At 37.0% G+C, this 18377-nt stretch overlaps 1 protein-coding gene across 3 annotated transcripts in view; it reads right to left on the bottom strand.

Moving 5' to 3' along the window:
- The window catches only part of LOC128635221 (nectin-2), a 29980-nt gene extending 12215 nt beyond the window's left edge, over window positions 1-17765 (bottom strand). The window contains exon 1 of one of the 3 annotated variants that reach the window (XM_053687033.1): window positions 17659-17765. In XM_053687033.1, the coding sequence (XP_053543008.1) occupies window positions 17659-17662 (4 nt within the window). In that variant the 5' untranslated portion in view covers window positions 17663-17765. The remainder of the gene's footprint in view (window positions 1-17658) is intronic. The other 2 variants (XM_053687029.1, XM_053687038.1) reach the window with 2 other exon arrangements.
- Window positions 17766-18377: the final 612 nt, after the last annotated feature.

Consider the following 18377-nt stretch of genomic DNA (forward strand, 5'->3'; position numbering starts at 1 on the left):
ACAGTCACACAACCAACTGTAAAGTGTTCGACTAGGTGTCAGGTATGATGCACACCTTTTAGAATTTTGATATTTAAAAAAAATACACAGGAAAATACACAAATTCAGCGATATTGACTATAAAAATCATTGGAATGATTGGAATCATACAATAATTACATTTATATCACAGACAAGTGAACAAATATTTATTTATTTATTTTTAATCATTACAATTTTCCATCACACATGCACTCCCTCAACGTCAGAAAAAAAGCTAATTACACTTATACACACACACACACACACACACACACACACACACACAGAGAGACAGAGAGATTCTGAGTGAAGCTGCTGTTGTAATGTGGGGAGAGAAAGAAGGGAGGAATGAAAGAAGGGGGAAGAAATGAGGGCGACTCTGAGAAATGCAACAGCTGCTCCACATCAGAGTCATCAGATACTCCCAGAGAAAGAGAGAGAGGGCACGAGTGTGTGTGCGTGTGTGTGTGTGTGTGTGTGTGTGATAAAACAGACAGAGAAAATGGAGCTGTGAATTTGAAGGAGAGAGAGCTTAAAAAAAAAAAGTCTTCTATAAGGGAATTGTAAAGCAACACACACAGAGACACACGCAAAGGTGAGAGGTCACTGGAGTAAGGGGTATGCCAAGTCTCCATGGTGACTGACGAGTTACTCCCAGCGCGCACCCCTCCGAGTAAGTGTCTCCGCTCTCCAGGAGCACACACACGTAACTAGGTAGGAATCTCAGTTACTTTTACCCCATGCGGTCAGTCTGTCCCTCTCTTCTCCTTTATCTACCTTTGTACTGATTCATCTCTCACACACGCTGACAGCAAAACCAAAACATTTACTGCAGGACCAACAGCCATTGTCCTGCTCCATCTCTGCTCTTCCTGCTAATCCACACACACACACACACACACGCACGTGTACTCAGGTCCTTACCGTGAAGATATAAACAAACCATCAACACATTTCTTACTGAAATATTTCATATTAGTTTGAATGCAAACAAACATTGTTTTTCATAATGTTACAGTTGGACTTTTTGTAGAAGAAAACTATACTCAGTAGCCTGTTATATGTTATTTATCTTAAGATATCTTATATTCTTGGTGAAACATGTCAGTAATAAATATAACGGGATAGTAAGAACTGAACTGTCTCTTCATTTATCCAAGTTCTTCCACCACGAAAAAAATGGGCTGGTTTTGGGCATTAAACTCCCGAGCTAAAAATGTGTCCCACTCCGGCCCTGCCCATGGTGGAGGTTCAAGCTGGCATCCTGCGCCGAGTACAGTGTATTGGGGGAAACTTTCGGGGTCAGTAAAACGACCGTCCATGGATGTGTATATGGTGTATGCACAGCTATTAAAGAAAAATGAATGCGGCGTTATATCAGGCTGCTGAATGTAGCGGAGGACAATGAAACTGCATATCGTAATTCCTTGCCGCATCTTGTGTCTTGTGTGGTGGATAAATTTTGTCATGTGACACACTTGTTTTGCGTGAATGTCATTTTCTCGACAAAAACTTTTTCCAAGCTATTTTTCGCAACATTTAAAGTATCGATATAGAGTTTATGTGCTCAAGTTAAATGAACAAAGATTATGTCGACACTTATGAAGTTATATCGATAATTTGCATTTCCATCAGATATAACAGTAAACATTTTAATGCGCTAAAGCTTTCATCGCTAAAAAACCCTTGGATGGAAACGTGGCTACTGCCACTATAGAAAATATTTATGAAGTATAATCAATAAGTGTAATTAACATTTGGATATGCTAATAAAGTGTAATCAATATGTATAACATTTAGATTTATTATTTAAGCATAATCTATATGTATAATCAATATTTAGAAGCATAATCCAAATCCATAGAACACTTTTTGATCAAGTTATATTATAAGTGTGTATTGAGTTAGAAGAATTGTGTCTTACTGTACAGTAATTGTTTTTCTGTACTAGCCTATATCTTCCTGCACAGAAGTAAATAACCTTGAGGCCTGATACCAATTAACGAGTTAGTATAGGGCCTTAGGAAGGGAGGTAGATATCAGCTAGGACAGCTGAGAGAAACAGACAGAAGCTCACTGAAGCATAAGAAGGGAGTGTTGACTCTGACTCTGAGTGAAACCTTTTTAAAAAATAAAGAAAAAAAAAAGAAAAAAAAAAAAAAAAGAAACCTTGTCCTCATAAAACCGTTTTAAGAAAAACAACTAACTGCACATGCTCCACAAATTTAAGATATCATATAGACATGAATAATTAATTGTGGCAAAGAAGATTGGTCTGTTTTAATGAGGAAAGGCAAAAACCCGCCTAAGATGAGTACGCTGTGGAGAAAGGTATAAAAAGGGCTGTGTGTGTTTGAATAATTTGGACTTTCTGCAGACTGTCTCACTTTTCTGTTTCAATAAAGTTTATTTACTTTTTGACATCTACTAATACTCCGTCTCTGAAGTTTTTTGATTTAGGCTGGAAAGATTGTTTTCCACGACAACACCTTTGAAGCTTTTATAAATGTTTATGTAGGCTTATGTCATTTGTAATGATGGAATTATACAGGTGTTATGTAGCTCAATAAACACTAAAGTGTTACCAAAATAAATCATAGATTAGACTGAGAAATATGTCAAATCCACTCTGATACCAGTCCAAAGTTTCAGGCCAGTCTAATCAGTGTCACAAAATGACTCATTAGAGTAAAACCCTCAGTTATGGTAAATGGAGAAGACATTTTGTTACGTATGTAACAATAATTCATTTGAAGACTGATCAAGTCTGCTTTCACGGAATATCCACTTTTATTGTGTAATGAAATGCTTTACCTTTAACATAAAGCTTGATGTCTCTGTATTCCTTCTCAGCAGTCATCCCCCCTGGAAACTGCACCCCCATATAACTACCAAAACATTTCATACACCCCACAAATCCAACTCATTTAACCAAAGTACTAGCAAAGTCTCAACAACATACCCCTGAGTATACCCGAAATACACCCTGGATTGTCCGTCAGTCAATTGCAGGAACCACCCACCCACCCACACACACACAGCAGTTTTAGTCAGTCCACCTACTGGTGTATTTTAGGAGGTGGGAGGAAACCAGAGAACCCGGAGGAAACCTACATGGACATGGGGAGAACAAGCACAGAAACTCCACACAGACAGAAGCCCGAGCTCAGGACTGAAGCGGGGACCCTGGAGCTGTGAGGAGACAACGCTACCCACTGCATCACCACACTGCTCATAGATCCACAGAGTTCCCCTTTTGTATAGATGGTAATAAAGTGAAAAACAGAACAGCTGGGTGAGGTTAAACAGGAAATCAGCAGTTTTTCTTTTTTTTATCTATTTATTTACTTTGCAACAATTTATTTTATTGAAAGATTTTTATTGAATTTATTTTACTGAATTGTGTCAAAGTAATGAAAAGTGATCCACAGTTCAGTCCACATCGACCGCTGATTTGAGATTTGAAATTGTGAATACATGTCACAAAATGGAGGTTAGGATGGAAGCAAGTGCAGCTATGGCAGTTTAATAAAATAACAATAATAAAATTTAACTGAGCATATACTTCACAATTACTGTGTGTGTGTGAAAATCTCTTAAGTAGTGTGGTGTGATTGAGACTGTAATTGGGAATAGGTCAGTCTTATTAGTTCTCAAGAGAAGGTGAGTGATAGTCTGTAGCTTTGGGAGTTGTAGTCGTCGGCCATGTTTGTAGTCCATGGTGTAATCTGGGAAATGGAGTCGCTGGTTTGCAGTGACATGAAAATACAGCACTGATAAGTGCATTTAACCATTTGTTTAAAAAAACAAAAAACAAACAAACAAACAAAAAAATCTGTGAATAAGGCACAATGCAGGAAGTGAAGATGGTCACTGACAGAGGGACAGCAGAAAAAGGTGTGAAATTCACACATCTATTTACTGCTAAGACCAGAAAGAAGAAGTGACGCACAAGTTACAGGAAAATAACTTTTCTATTACACTTTATATGAGTTATTATAGATACATTCACTAAGACAGAGATTGTGAGAGATGTAATTCAGTAAATGTGTAAAAACATACACTGTAAGTATTATAGGGATGTAAAATAATTTCACTGTAGATTCCTCCTTATTCATTCCCCCACCACTCTTCATCAGTACATTTTAGACTGAAGTTAATCAGGAAGAAAAAATCCACATGATCAAAGCTGAACAGGTCTAAATAAGGAGATTATAACACAAGGCATGATATGTTTACCTCGTGTATAAAGATTACTGCTGTCTTTGGACATTTTAACTACAAATACATGCTGCTCTTGAAATTTAGCATTTTAATAACATTACATTTATAAAATATGAAGCCATAATCAAATAGTTCAATTTAATGTGTTCAGCTCTGTTGGGCCTATTATTATTATAACACTGTAGTAAGTAAAGTTGTTATTAAGTAAAACTCTAAATGATAAACATTTGACAGTGATTGGTCGTTCAGGAACAGGGCTGAACTACGGCCTACTGTAAACCCAGTCTGGACAGAAACCACATGAACTAAACACAAAGCAGCTGAACTAAGAACTGGATAATATTCTCTCTCCTTTCTGTAATAGAAAATAGAAAATAACTTCACTCACCTGCAGCGACGTGAAACACAGCAGACAAAAGATACAAGCACTTCGTCATTACTGATTCTTCTGCACACATACACTGTCACACTGCCTGAGTGTCACTCTGTTATATAGTGTGATGATCAGGAAACCACAACAACTGCTGTCTCATTTCTCAAAAACTTTTAATCACTCCTTCCATGACCTAATATATTGTATTAATATAATTAATTAATATATAACAGTATTACTATTTATTCATATATTTTCTCATGTGATCATTTCATCATTTATTTATAGTGTCATCACTGCAAAAAAGTGTACATGATCTGCAGCATTAACTTCACAGATTTCGAAACACATGAATTCTAGTGTTTAGCAGAAAGTGTGTTTCCCTAGACTTACAGCAAGTAATAAAGATAAATTTACCATGTGTGAGCTGAGGAGCACTTACAATAATCATGAAATGGAGTCAAAGACTGAAGAAGGTGCAGGTTATGTAATTTAATACCAAAAAACACCAAGTGCAAAACCCACTAACTTATACAGGCAGAGGTCAGGTGATCAGACAAACAGTCAAAATAAGGTTAGACAGAGAGATGAGGTCAAAAACGAGAACAACGTCAAAAACTGAGTGTATACTTCACAGACAGTGTGTGTGAACAATCTCTATAAAGGAGTGGTGTGGGTGAAGGTGCAATTGGCAGCAAGTGTCTCTAATTGGAAATCAGGATGGTGAACGTGTTTTTGTGCAAATTTTTGAGTTGCAGTTTTTGTCGGCCATTTTTTTAGTTCTTGGTGCATACTGGGAAATGGAGTAACTGGTTTGCTGTAATGTGACAAGAATCTGGTCATAAGCGATGATCATGACTCCTTACGAAAGGTAAGATTAATCCTAAGAGTATAATTGTTATCAATAGCATAATCTATTAGAGTTTAAAGAGTTAAAAATGTTTTAAAAAAAAAAAAAAAAACTGGGATGTAAAAGTATTTAATTATGTATTTATTCTTCTAGGGCTTTGATTATAGAGCTATGACAAAGCGACTACTTAGCAACATCTTTTGAAAAAAAGCTGCTACTACAGCTGATCTACATATAATTGCTCATTAGAGATCTAAATCTACATCTAGATTTCTTTTATTGTCTCATATACACAATACAATTATTTTCCTTAAAGCTGCCTTGTCTACTTTTAAAAGCCCTCTACAAATAACATTCGGTTGAATTAAATAGTACCAAATAGTGCGGAGGATGTTAGGACTGATAACAGTCATAACAGTAATCCCCCTCCTCCTTGTGCTAGAGTCCTTTAAGGCTGCTCCTTATGAGAAAGAGAACAGACTGAAATGGGTGTCTCTGAAAACTACCTCTTTGCTAGTGTTCACTTCTGAGAAAATAGTGGAAGAACTAAATACTCTGTTCTTGTGTCATAATGGAAAACGTTATCCAGTTGATTCTCACCACTCCTGCAGGTTAGGGAGGTTGAAATAGTAGTTAAGTATGTAACTATGGTTCAGTGAAACCTGGATATCCAGAGTAAATGCGATTAGGTTTCAGTAAAAATGTTCATATGACAGTGATATTTATTGCAAATACTATGTCACACATCACTTGTGACTTTGCTGAATGCTCTCACCATACACACACACAAACACACACACACACGCACGCACGCACACACACAAACATATGCACACATTCATCCACACATACGCAGACGCACACATATGCACACGCGCACACACACACACAGGAAGATATCCAGTGATTCTCACCACCTCTGGCAGTTACCTGGTGTTCATAAAACCACAGCTGCATACATATCTAGTGTTCTCATGTTAGAGCCAGTGTGAGACGCTCAGCATGTCAGAGTAACCACATGATTGTGGCCAGGGCAGCATGGGGGCTGATGGGAGGATGGCTACTTCCTCTTTCTTACAGCATCAGTTAACCGACACTGTGCCATGCACAGAGAATACTGAGTGATACGCAACACGCACACTGCCATACATCCCTTAGTCTTTTTTTTTTATTATTATTCTTTTTATAATTGGTTACATGGATGTCAGCACTGAGATCAATTTTCAAAACTCTTCTCTACCAACATGCAGCTCAATACAGCAGTTAACCTCACATCCAATAATGCAGATTAGATCCATCTTCATTCATTCATTTGTACATTCTTTCATTCAGCTTCAGTGAGCACTTTATCCTACTCAGGGTCACGGTGGCTCTGGAGCCTGTCCTGGGAACACTGGGTGCAAGGAGGGAATACACCCTGGAATACACACTTAGTGTAGTCAATACACAGGTAAGTTTTTGGGAGTTGTAAGGAAACCGGAGAACCCAGAGAAAACCCACATGGACATGGAGAGAACATGTGAAACTCCAAACAGACAGTAACCTGAGCTCAGGATTGAACTGGGACCCTAGAGCTGTGAAGTAGTAATGCTACCTGCTGTACCATTGTGCTGCCCATAGATCCAAAACATGCCCCCTTATGTATAGAAGAAAAAAAGAAAAAAAGAAAAAAAAAAAAGTGTGTCTACAGCTAAATTAGGAAATAAACTGTGATTGACTGTTTATTCACTTAAATTTCTTACTAATCGATTTTGAATACATTTTTTTTTTAAAAATACTGTCTTGTTTATTTTATAAAACTGTACACAACAGGTTGGCTTTACCAGCGTGCAGCTCAGTACAGCAGATAACTTCACATCCATAATGTACTATTGCCACGAACCTCGAATCGGCACGGAAGCAGGAGCGGGCGGCAGGTGTAGAGCATGGTATCGGGAAGTACAAGAAATGTAGTCGTAAGACAGGCAAAGGTCAAGCGATCGGACGAACAACACAAACGGGGTCAGGCAGAGAACGTAGTCGAAACCGGAAACAAGGGTCGAGGATCACAAGAAGACAAACTAACTAGAACGGCTTGGTAACGCAGAGAAACGAGTTGACTGAGCGTATACTTCGCATAGATTCTGGATGAGTGACATCCTTAAGTACTAGCGGTGAGAGTGTGTGTGTGTGTGTGTGTGATTGGTGCCAGGTGTGTCTGATCAGAACTCCGGGGATGGTGAGTGCATGCGTGCATGAGAAGTGAGTGTTGCATCTTGGGAATTTGAGTTCTGATCTGACGGAGCTGTGACAACTATAACTATCGCACCACTTCATACACGCCTCAAAACCACAAGAACACAAGCAAAGTCTCTCTGAACAAGAACGCTTTATCACTCACAACACAATGACTTTTAGCAGGGAGTAAATCCAAAGTACAGAAAAATTTAACCTTAGAAATTCCAAGAAAATAACAAAAAAAAATTGCCACACACACACACACACACACACACACACACACACACACACGTCAGATATCACATATCTCCAAGTTCTAAAAATATATTTTTTCATATAAAACAATTTTAAAAATCATGCACTGAGTCGATTCAGACGAGTTCATCATTCAGACATGAACAGGAAATGCACAGTGGTAGTGGTAGCTCAGTGGTTAAGGCACATTGGGCTATCTGGAAAATATCCTGGAAACACTGGGTGTAAGGCGGAAATACACCCTGGATTGTATGCTAGTCGATTGCAGGAAACCACACACACACACACACACACACACACATACACACACATACACACACACACAATCATAAGCAGGTTATTTTAGGCACCTACCGGCATGTTTTTAGGATTTAGCAATCTAATTCATTTGTTAATCTAATCTAATTAGTTAAAAAATATATTTTTAAAAGTAACACTTTGTTTCTTTAATGTTTGGTTAAAATGAAATTCCTTAGTTTTGAAAACAGTATGTAAACGTGAAAAATAGATACACCGTTTTATTGGAGTTGGAGTGAGAAAAGAATTCATGAATTTTGAAAGCTGAAGTTATTTAATCCTTTTTGTGTCAAAGTAATGAACAGTGATACACAGTTAATTCACATAGACCGCTGATGTGAGTTTCAAAAATGTGAACACAGGATTGATAAATACATGTTACTAAATATGGTGTAAAATGTAATGCAGGAAGCAAAGATGGTCACTGACAGAGAGACAGCAGACAAAGGTGCGAAATTCACACGCATCTATTTATAGTTAAGACCTGAATGAAGAAGTGACGTACAAGTTACAGGAAAATAACTTTTCTATTACACTTTATATGAATTATTATAGATACATTCAATAAGACAGAGATTGTGAGAGATGTAATTCAGTAAATGTGTAAAAACATACACTGTAAGTATTATAGGGATGTAAAATAATCTCACTGTAGATTCCTCCTTATTCATTCGCCCACCTCTCTTCATCAGTACATTTTAGACTGAAGTTAATCAGGAAGAAAAAATCCACATGATCAAAGCTGAACAGGTCTAAATAAGGAGATTATAACACAAGGCATGATGTGTATGTTTACCTTGTGTATAAAGATTACTGCTGTCTTTGGACAATTTAACTAGAAGTACATGCTGCTCTTGAAATTTAGCATTTTAATAGCATTACATTTATAAAATATAAAGCCATAATCAAATATTTCCATTGAACGTGTTCATCTCTGTTGGGCCGATTATTATTATAACACTGTAGTAAGTAAAGTTGTTATTAAGTAAAACTCTAAATGATAAACATTTGACAGTGTTTGGTTTGGTTGTTCAGGAACAGGGCTGAACTACGGCCTACTGTAAACCCAGTCTGGACAGAAACCACATGAACTAAACACAAAGCAGCTGAACTAAGAACTGGCTAATATTCTCTCTCCTTTCTGTAATAGAAAATAGAAAATAACTTCACTCACCTGCAGCGACGTGAAACACAACAGACAAAAGATACAAGCACTTCATCATTACTGATTTTTCTGCACACACACCAGTCCCTCAAAGTGACACACACACACACATACACTGTCACACTGCCTGAGGGTCTCTCTGTTATATAGTGTGATTATCAGGAAACCACAACAACCGCTGTCTCATTTATCATTTTTTTCTAAATCTCTTTCATCACTCTTTCCATGACTCAATTCACATTTTATATGTAGTATTAATATTTATTTATATTTTATCTCATGTGGTGGTTTTATCTTACTTTACTGTACCCCCCCCACCCCAATCAAAAAAAACAACAAAAAAAAAACTGTCCATGAACATTAATTTAATAAACATTAACTTCACTTATTTCAACACATGACTTCTAGTGTTTAGGACAAAGCTGTAATGTAAGTGTGTTTAACTAGCCTTACAGGAAGTAATGAAGACACATTTACCATGTGTGAGCTGAGGAGCACTTAGAGGCTGGTCATGAAAGTAAGAATAATCATGAGTATAATTGTAATCAATAACATGATTTATTAGAGTTTAAAGAGCTTAAAATGTAAATAAATAAGTAAATAAATAAATAAATAAATAAAATGTTTATTTCATTTTTTAATTTTAATTATTTATTTATTCTTCCTAGGTCTTTGATTATAGAGCTACGGCTAAGCGACTAAGTAGCGACATCTTGTGCCATAAAGCTGCTACTACAGCTGGTCTACAGATAATTGCTCATTAGAGATCTAAATCTACATCCAGATCTCTGCCTAGTGACAAATCTAGCGACTTTTTTTTGGACAAACCTTAGCGACTTTCCGAATGTCACCAGTTCTGTCCTGTAAGCACGAGGTGTTACTTTCCCGCTGCACTCTCACCTCTCTCTGCGTCTGCTCTGTTCAGTGAGAGTCTGAGAGCCGGAGATTTAACAATGTTTTGTCTAACGAGACGCGCCCTTCATCCCAATTTATAGGCCTATAATTCATATGTGAATGTTTTTAGAATGCAAGATGAAAGTAATGCAACATATTTTACACGTGAAATAGTCCACGTTACTACAGCCTAGTTCTCTTGTTCAAAGTAGTTATAGTGTTCAGAAACATTTTATATCATTCATGTTCCATACCTGTCTGTTATAGTTTTATAAAAGTCATAAAAGTTTTTTTTTATATATATAAATCATAAAAGTTATGAAAACTAATTTAAAAAGTACAAAAACAAAAAAGCAAAAAAATCAATCTATCTATCAAAACAGATTATAGATTAGGTGTATATATAGATAGATTTTATATAGAATAAATAATCATTATACATGTTCTCCTACAATATGGGGGGCATGCCACATGATAGGGGAATCTGGGGCTCTAGTTACAAATGTTTGAGAACCTCTGCTGTAAAGCAAAGATGCCTTCAAAAATAATGGAATGAAATGTTTATCCATTTAAAAAAAAATACTATGAAGAGCGATAAACAGTAATAAATGACACAAAGGCAATATTTGGTGTGACGAACCTTTGCTTTAAAAAAAAACAAAACAAAAGTAGTCTCAGACAGAACCAATGCAGTTTTATAAGGAAATGAGCTGTAAGTGTTATTGAGCATCTTGCAGAACCAGACACAGTTCTTCTGGAGACTTTGACTGTCGCACTTGCTTCTTATTTTTGCAGCAATATCCAGCAGCCATCATTATGGTTTTTGGTCTGAAAAGTGTCTCTTACCGCTTAATATACTGTTGTTTTTACTGACATACAAACATTCTTTCTGTAACATTCAATTTTGTGCTGGAAAACTAGTGTTTGGGAATCTGAAATGTTTTTATACTGACTCGATAATGTAGAAGTCTATTAATTAATGTAGAGTTTGTACTCATAGAGATATACATAGAGATATGTAAAGTTTGTACTTAAAAAAATAGGGTGCATAAGACTTTTGCACAGTACTGTGTGTGTGTGTATATATATATATATATATATATATATATATATATATATATATATATATATATAATATATATACATACACACACATACATATACATATACGTGTGTGTGTGTATTCTGTTTAGTTTTTGCGTAACATCTAGCCTATAGACAATTCTATTCCAGGACGCCCAACTTCTAATCGTCTTCTTAGTTTGTCTGTTAGCTATCTGTTTGTTTGCTCAGTGTTTTTTGGTATCTGAGCTGGAGCTTTTTAACCCTGATTTTGTATAAATAATCCTCGTGTATATGGAGCCCTATAACCTTCCTGAGAGCCCAATGTTACATATTGAACCAATATTCAGCAGTTTTGTAAATATTAAGTAAACAGGAAGAAAAAGTGCTGTAGATGTTCTGAGTTCTGCTGGAGGTCGAGTTTGACAGAAAACAGAATCCATGAAGTTTGAATAAGGCTATTTATATTATATACTGTATATTCATATCATTATATTCAGTGCCACAAGTTTGTGTAAGTGTAATGAAAACTGATCCACGGCTATATCCACTCAGACTGCTAACTCGGAGTTTTGAAAAAGTGAATTCAGTAATGATAAATACATGTAACTAATTGTAAGGGAAAAAAACGGTAACAAATTGTAAGGAGTGTTAGGAAACATTTACAAAAGCTAAGTTAGAAATACACATTCATTCCATTTGGATTCATCGATTCTCATTCTTTTATTTTTACCTGAACTCAGCAGACTTTAAAAGTCACAAACAAGAACAGATATAGGAGTCTTCTTACACGAAACAGGATGATGATAAAAGCCTTCTACATTCATTTCTTATTCTGATATAAGAATGATACACATAAGATATAAAATGATGCATACGCTCTGAATACTTCTGCAAGATTATCCATCAGCAATTTTTAATGATTAACACACAAAGTAAATGAGGAACAATACCCTTAGCTAACATAAATAAATGTAATGCAATACTCTGGAAACCCCGCCCCCTTTCCCCCATACATGCATATATCTGAATCTGCTATTTACTTGAAAAAACAAACAAACAAACAAAAACATGAAAAACAACAATTTGTGGAAAAACATGCTTACCATGGTGTGTGTTTAATATATGTTTTCATCATTATTATATAATATCTCAGAGTGTACTGTATGTATATTTACTGTGGATTATTTTGTTATAATGCTGGCATATTCAGTGTTGTCTGCAGCGTTGATCTGGACCCGTGCTGCTCCGGCTGTGTTCACATGGGTTACAGTTGCGTAAGTAACATCAGGTTCAGTCTGTGGAAAGACAGAACATGAAAATTATACATATAACACACACATACCAATTTCTAGTGCTTTTACTGTTGACTCCAAGAAGCAAGTAAAATTATGTAAAGAAACAAATCTCCAAATCTGACTTCTTTCTTTACACCATGTGTTCAGTGAAAGCATGTGTGGTTCATTTGTGTTACCTGCAGTGTATCACAAATACAAGTAAAGATCTAAAGGTAGAAACAAATCTGCTATAACTTATTATAGAAGCCATGCAGAATTAAATGGAGATTAAATTAGAAATACAGCAGGACTCAAAGACATAAAGATAATAATAAAAATGCAGCTGAGCTCCGATCTGCATGTACACTAACCTGATCCTTCCGCTTTCTCTTACAGTCCGGATGTCCTTCAGTAATCACGTTCTCTCCACATCTTCCTCCTAAAGAGAAAAGACCTCAGAAATCACACCTCTAGTGGAAACTACACAATTTCATTTTCCTTATCCAGAGACACTTACAGAAGTGCTGCTGCTTCTACAGGTTTCAGTTCATCAATCTCAGAATTTGATGTTGTTGTGTGTGTGTGTACATATGTGTTCGTATGTGTGTATTTGTTTTGCGTGTGTGCGTGTGTGTGTGTGTGCGTGTGTTTTGTACCTTTGCGTCTCCAACAAATAATTGCCACTACACCGGGTATCACCAACAATAAACCCGCCAGAATGATGAAAACTGTGTAATAAAACACACCAAAATGTTAATAAATGTAATAATACAGATGTGTATTTTCATTGATAATGAAAAGTTTTGGCACCTAGAGGGAGGCTGCTGTCTGGCTTATCTTGTTTTACTGTTGTTGATGCAGGTGGAGAGTTTGTTGTTTTACTCTGAGGCAGTTCTGATGAAGGTGTTGTGTCTGTTTTCCTCGAGTGTGTTGAAGTTTCTCTTCTTCCTATTGAAAAGACAAAACTTATTAAAACTAACGACTGTTTTTATCACTGTTAGTAATATGGCACATGACACTGGACACAAAGCATGCTCACAATCATTAATGAAAATGTGCCTTTAAGAGATAAAGATTTCTTCTGACTCTCAAAAGTTTTAGGCAGTGTAGTCACTCCCTCATGCAGACTTTAATATCTTTAATATTTGTTTTAATTATTTTATTTTAGCTAACAATGTGTTTACAATGGAAAATAATAATACTTCAGTTAATATTCTTCACCTTGCTTAAAAACATACTTCTTAACATATATGTTTATGGCATGTACCTTATCCTATAAATAAAGGTAAGGCATTACTTAAGTGAAGTGAAGATGGTGGTCACTGACAGAGGGACAGCAGAAGGTGGTGTGAAATTTACACGCATCTATTTACAGTCCAAAAGAGAATGAAGAAATGACGAACATTACAAGTTACCGGAAAATAACTTTTCTAATACACTTTATATGAGTTCTTGAAGATAATTCAATAAGACAGAGATTGTGAGAGTTCTCTAATGTACTAAATTATACACTTCATACACGCCTCAAAATCAAAATTTGATTTGGTTACAAATGTTGATTAGTTTTTGGAAACAGTATGTAAACATGCGGAAAAATAGCTGTAGATACACACAAGGGCGTAGCCATCATTTCAGATGTGCTTGGGGACAGAATGTCAAGGGTATTTTTTCTGACCTTTGTCTAATTGATGGGTTGTATCTCTTCCATCCATCCATCCATCCATCTTCTATACCGCTTATCCTTTTCAGGGTCACGGAGAACCTGGAGCCTATCCCAGGCAGCATGGGGCACAAGGCGGGGTACACCCTGGACAGGATGCCAATCCATCGCAGGGCACACAATCACACACACACCCATTCATACACTATGGACACTTTGGACATGCCAATCAGCCTACCATGCAGCCTACCATGCAGGTCTTTGGACTGGGGGAACCCGGAGTACCCGGAGTACCCGAACCCGGAGTACCCGGACAAACTCCTCACAAATGCAAACTCCACAAACACAGGGCAGCGGGGGAATCGAACCCCCAACCCTGGCGGTGTGAGGGGAAAATGCTAACCACTAAGCCACTGTGCGGGGTTTTATCTCTTCTTGCTCTTAATTGGCTTAATATGCAATTTATGATTCTGTACTTGCATGTTAGATTGTATATTGTTATATTGTGTTTAGTGTACATTGTATTGCATATACATAGCACACAATATATAATATATACTTATATTCACACACTACTTTATTATACAGTGGCAAGAAAAAGTATGTGAACCTTTTGGAATTTCATGGTTTTCTGAAATAAATTTGTCATAAAATGTGATCTGATCTTCATCTAAGTCAAGGGTATTGACAAATATAATGTGCCTAAAATAATAACACAAAAAAAATATATTGAGAACAACAAAAAAAAAAACGCACAGTGCTTGTGGAAAAATGATGTGAACCATTGAGTTAATGACCTCCAAAAAAAGGGGGGGGGGGGTCAACCAGTTAATAATTCTAAGGGTTCACTTACAGAAAAAAAAAGAGAGAATTTTTTTTGCCCCTTTGAGTTCATCATGACCTCTGAGCGCTGAGTGTGGGTGTGAACATGGGCGTGGCACGTGACGTGAGTGACCGATTGTCATGGCAACATCAGGTCACGTAAAGACTTATAGACATGTACACGTATAGAAATCAAAGATACACAAATTGACCATGACCAGTGAAAAGTGCAGGGGACAAATTTACATTTTATTTAAAGTGCGGGGGACACGTCCCCTGCATCCCCTGTGGAACAGAGTTTTGATGACGTTTGAGTGAGAAAAGTATTCATTAATTTTGAAAGCTGAGCTTATTCAATACTTTTTGTGTCAAAGCACTGAAAAGTGATGCACAGTTCAGTCCACATAGACCGCTGTTTTTGAAAATGTGAACACAGGATTGATAAATACATGTAAGAAAAAAGATCTATCAATAAGGCGTAATGCAGGAAGTGAAGATGGTCACTGAAGAGAGATACAGCAGAAAAAGGGGTAAAATTCACACGCATCTATTTACTGCTAAGACCAGAATGAAGAAGTGACGCACAAGTTACAGGAAAATAACTTTTCTATTACACTTTATATGAGTTATTATAGATACATTCACTAAGACAGAGATTGTGAGAGATGTAACTCAGTAAATGTGTAAAAACATACACTGTATTATAGATTGCATAGAACACTTCAGAGTGCAAGTGGGGAAAAAAATGTGGAGAAGCAGCAGATAGAAGCCTCTTAAAAGACGTGTTGCTGGTGAGAGGCACATCATTAACTCGATCATTACTCCTTGGTCAGCATGACCAGCATGATCAGCATGACCATGTTCCCCCAGCAGAGTAAACTGCACTTCTATATTTTATACCATCGTGCTGCTCGGTGGAAGAGGAACAGACCAGGAGAAGGAGAAATGTACACGGCTGATGACAGGGACCGGAGCAGCGCTCCAACCCGGCCCACTGCCAATGTGCCAATCTCTTGACACACACACACACACACACACACACACACACACACACACACACTTAAAAGATTATAAGTAAGGTTTCTTGCTCCCAGGCAAGGTGAGGTCCACAGATGCACCACTGTACAACAGTGTGGACAGGAAACTGATCGATTCCAGACCAGATGCAGAGGGAAATAATGGTTTAACAGGACAGGTTCCACTCAGAACAGGCCTCGCCATGGTCGACCAAAGAAGTTGAGTACATGTGCTCAGCATCATATCCAGAGGTTGTCTTTGGGAAATAGATGTATGAGTGCTGCCAAGCATTGCTGCAGAGGTTGAAGGGGCGGGAGTCAGCCTGTCAGTGCTCAGACCATACGTCGCAATATATGTTTTGTTAGTATGTTTTGAAAAAGGCTTATCAAATTTACCATTATGTTTTGAAAAAGGACTTTCCAATTTACCATTAGGTTCGAAAGTGGAGAGAGACAAAACAATTTAGAAAGACCTTGGTCTCACTATTATCTCGCGGAGGAAGCTTGACTCAGCTACCCTTATAAATGGCTCCTCATGGTTTTCTAAAATTAAGGCCTTCCTTGCGAGACAAGAATCTTCACCATCTGAATTATGAGTAAGTTACATTTTTCTGTATTTCTGGTTTATATTTTACCTTCATATTTGCTCTATATCTCTATTTTATATATAGTTATACTGCTTGGTTTACTGACCTTCCTACTTCATAATATCATTATATTACCCTTCTACTATCCTACATATCCTGCTACTCTTTATTGTTATAAAGAGTATTTTATATAGAGTATATATTTTATTATTATAAGATATTACCCTTATAATATCTTAATACTCCTTTTTATTATTCTTATAAAGTTATAATGTTATGTGTGTGTGTGTGAGAGAGAGAGACAGAGTGTGTGTGTGTGTGTGTGTTATGTCTACATGCCCGTCCTTGACTGTACGAATGTGTGTGTGTTTGCACTCCTCAGCTCTTATACTTCTTTTTGACTTTTTGACTAATAAACCATAGTGTGTTATTCTTAAAAGATCTTAAAGTATGAAATGTTGTGGATAAAAAATGTCATAAAATAAACATAAGGGAGAAGAAGGAAAAACGGGCACCTAGACACGTAGAAGCAGGATTAGGCGGACATTGACAGATTGGAATTACGAGCAATTTAAGAGCAGTAATAGTCAAAAAAAAGTCAAAAAGAAGTGTACGAGCTGAGGAGTGCTAAAAAAAAACACACACACACACACACACACACACACACACACTCGTACAGTCAAGGGCGGGCAAGTAGACACAACATACATACACACACATGAATAACTTTAATAAAATCTTATAGTAATAGAGAAACTCTATAAAAAACAGAATAGTAGCATATGCAGGACAGTAGAACTGTAATGATATTAAGAAGTTGGAAGTACAGTAAACCGCTTTTCAAGTAGTATAAATATATATAAAATAAGAAATATAGTGCAAATATGAAAATAAATTATAAACGAGAAATACAGGAAAAAAAGGAAAATATAACTTACTCATGATTCAGATGGTGAAGATTCTCGTCTCGCAAGGAAAGCCTTAATTTTTAGAGAACCATGAAGAAAGCCAGTTATAAGGGTGGCTGGGTCAAACTGCCCCCCCCCCCCCCCCCCCCCCCCAAGTTTAGTCGTCTTGCTTACGTCATTTTTTTTACCTAGGGAATTGAGAATCCTGGTTTCTGACTACCTAGGTAAATGAAAGTCCTGGTTTTTGACAACCTAGGTAAATGAGAATCCTGGTTTTTGACAACCTAGGTAACTAGAAACTCTGGGTTTTTGTTTCCTGGGTTGTTGGAAATGCCTGGGTTCTGATTTTATGTGTAAATTTAAACCCCTGGTTTCAATTCTATGGGTAAGTGAAATAGGCCTTTTCTGGAAACCTATGGGTTATCTAGTGTGTAAATACAGTATAAATACTGGAGCTTAAGCTCAGGATATTGGGATCACTTCTGAGAATTCTCATCGGTGTGGATCTCGTGTGGTGGAATGGAACAATAAAGCTGGACCCTTGCTTCTTCTCACTCACGGCTGGTGTATTTTTTCTATCTCAGAGGTAGATGTGAGTATTGGCTTCTAAGTTGAATTTTAAATGTTTTTGGGTAATAGGCTAAATTCGAGCCAACATTATCCAATTCGTCAATATCCGCCTAATACCGCTTCTGTGTGTCTAGGTGCCCGTCTGGATCTGGATCTGGACACTCTCTATCAGCTCGCGC

The sequence above is a fragment of the Ictalurus punctatus genome, chromosome 2 (assembly GCF_001660625.3).
Source record: "Ictalurus punctatus breed USDA103 chromosome 2, Coco_2.0, whole genome shotgun sequence".
Taxonomy (NCBI): Eukaryota; Metazoa; Chordata; class Actinopteri; order Siluriformes; family Ictaluridae; genus Ictalurus; species Ictalurus punctatus.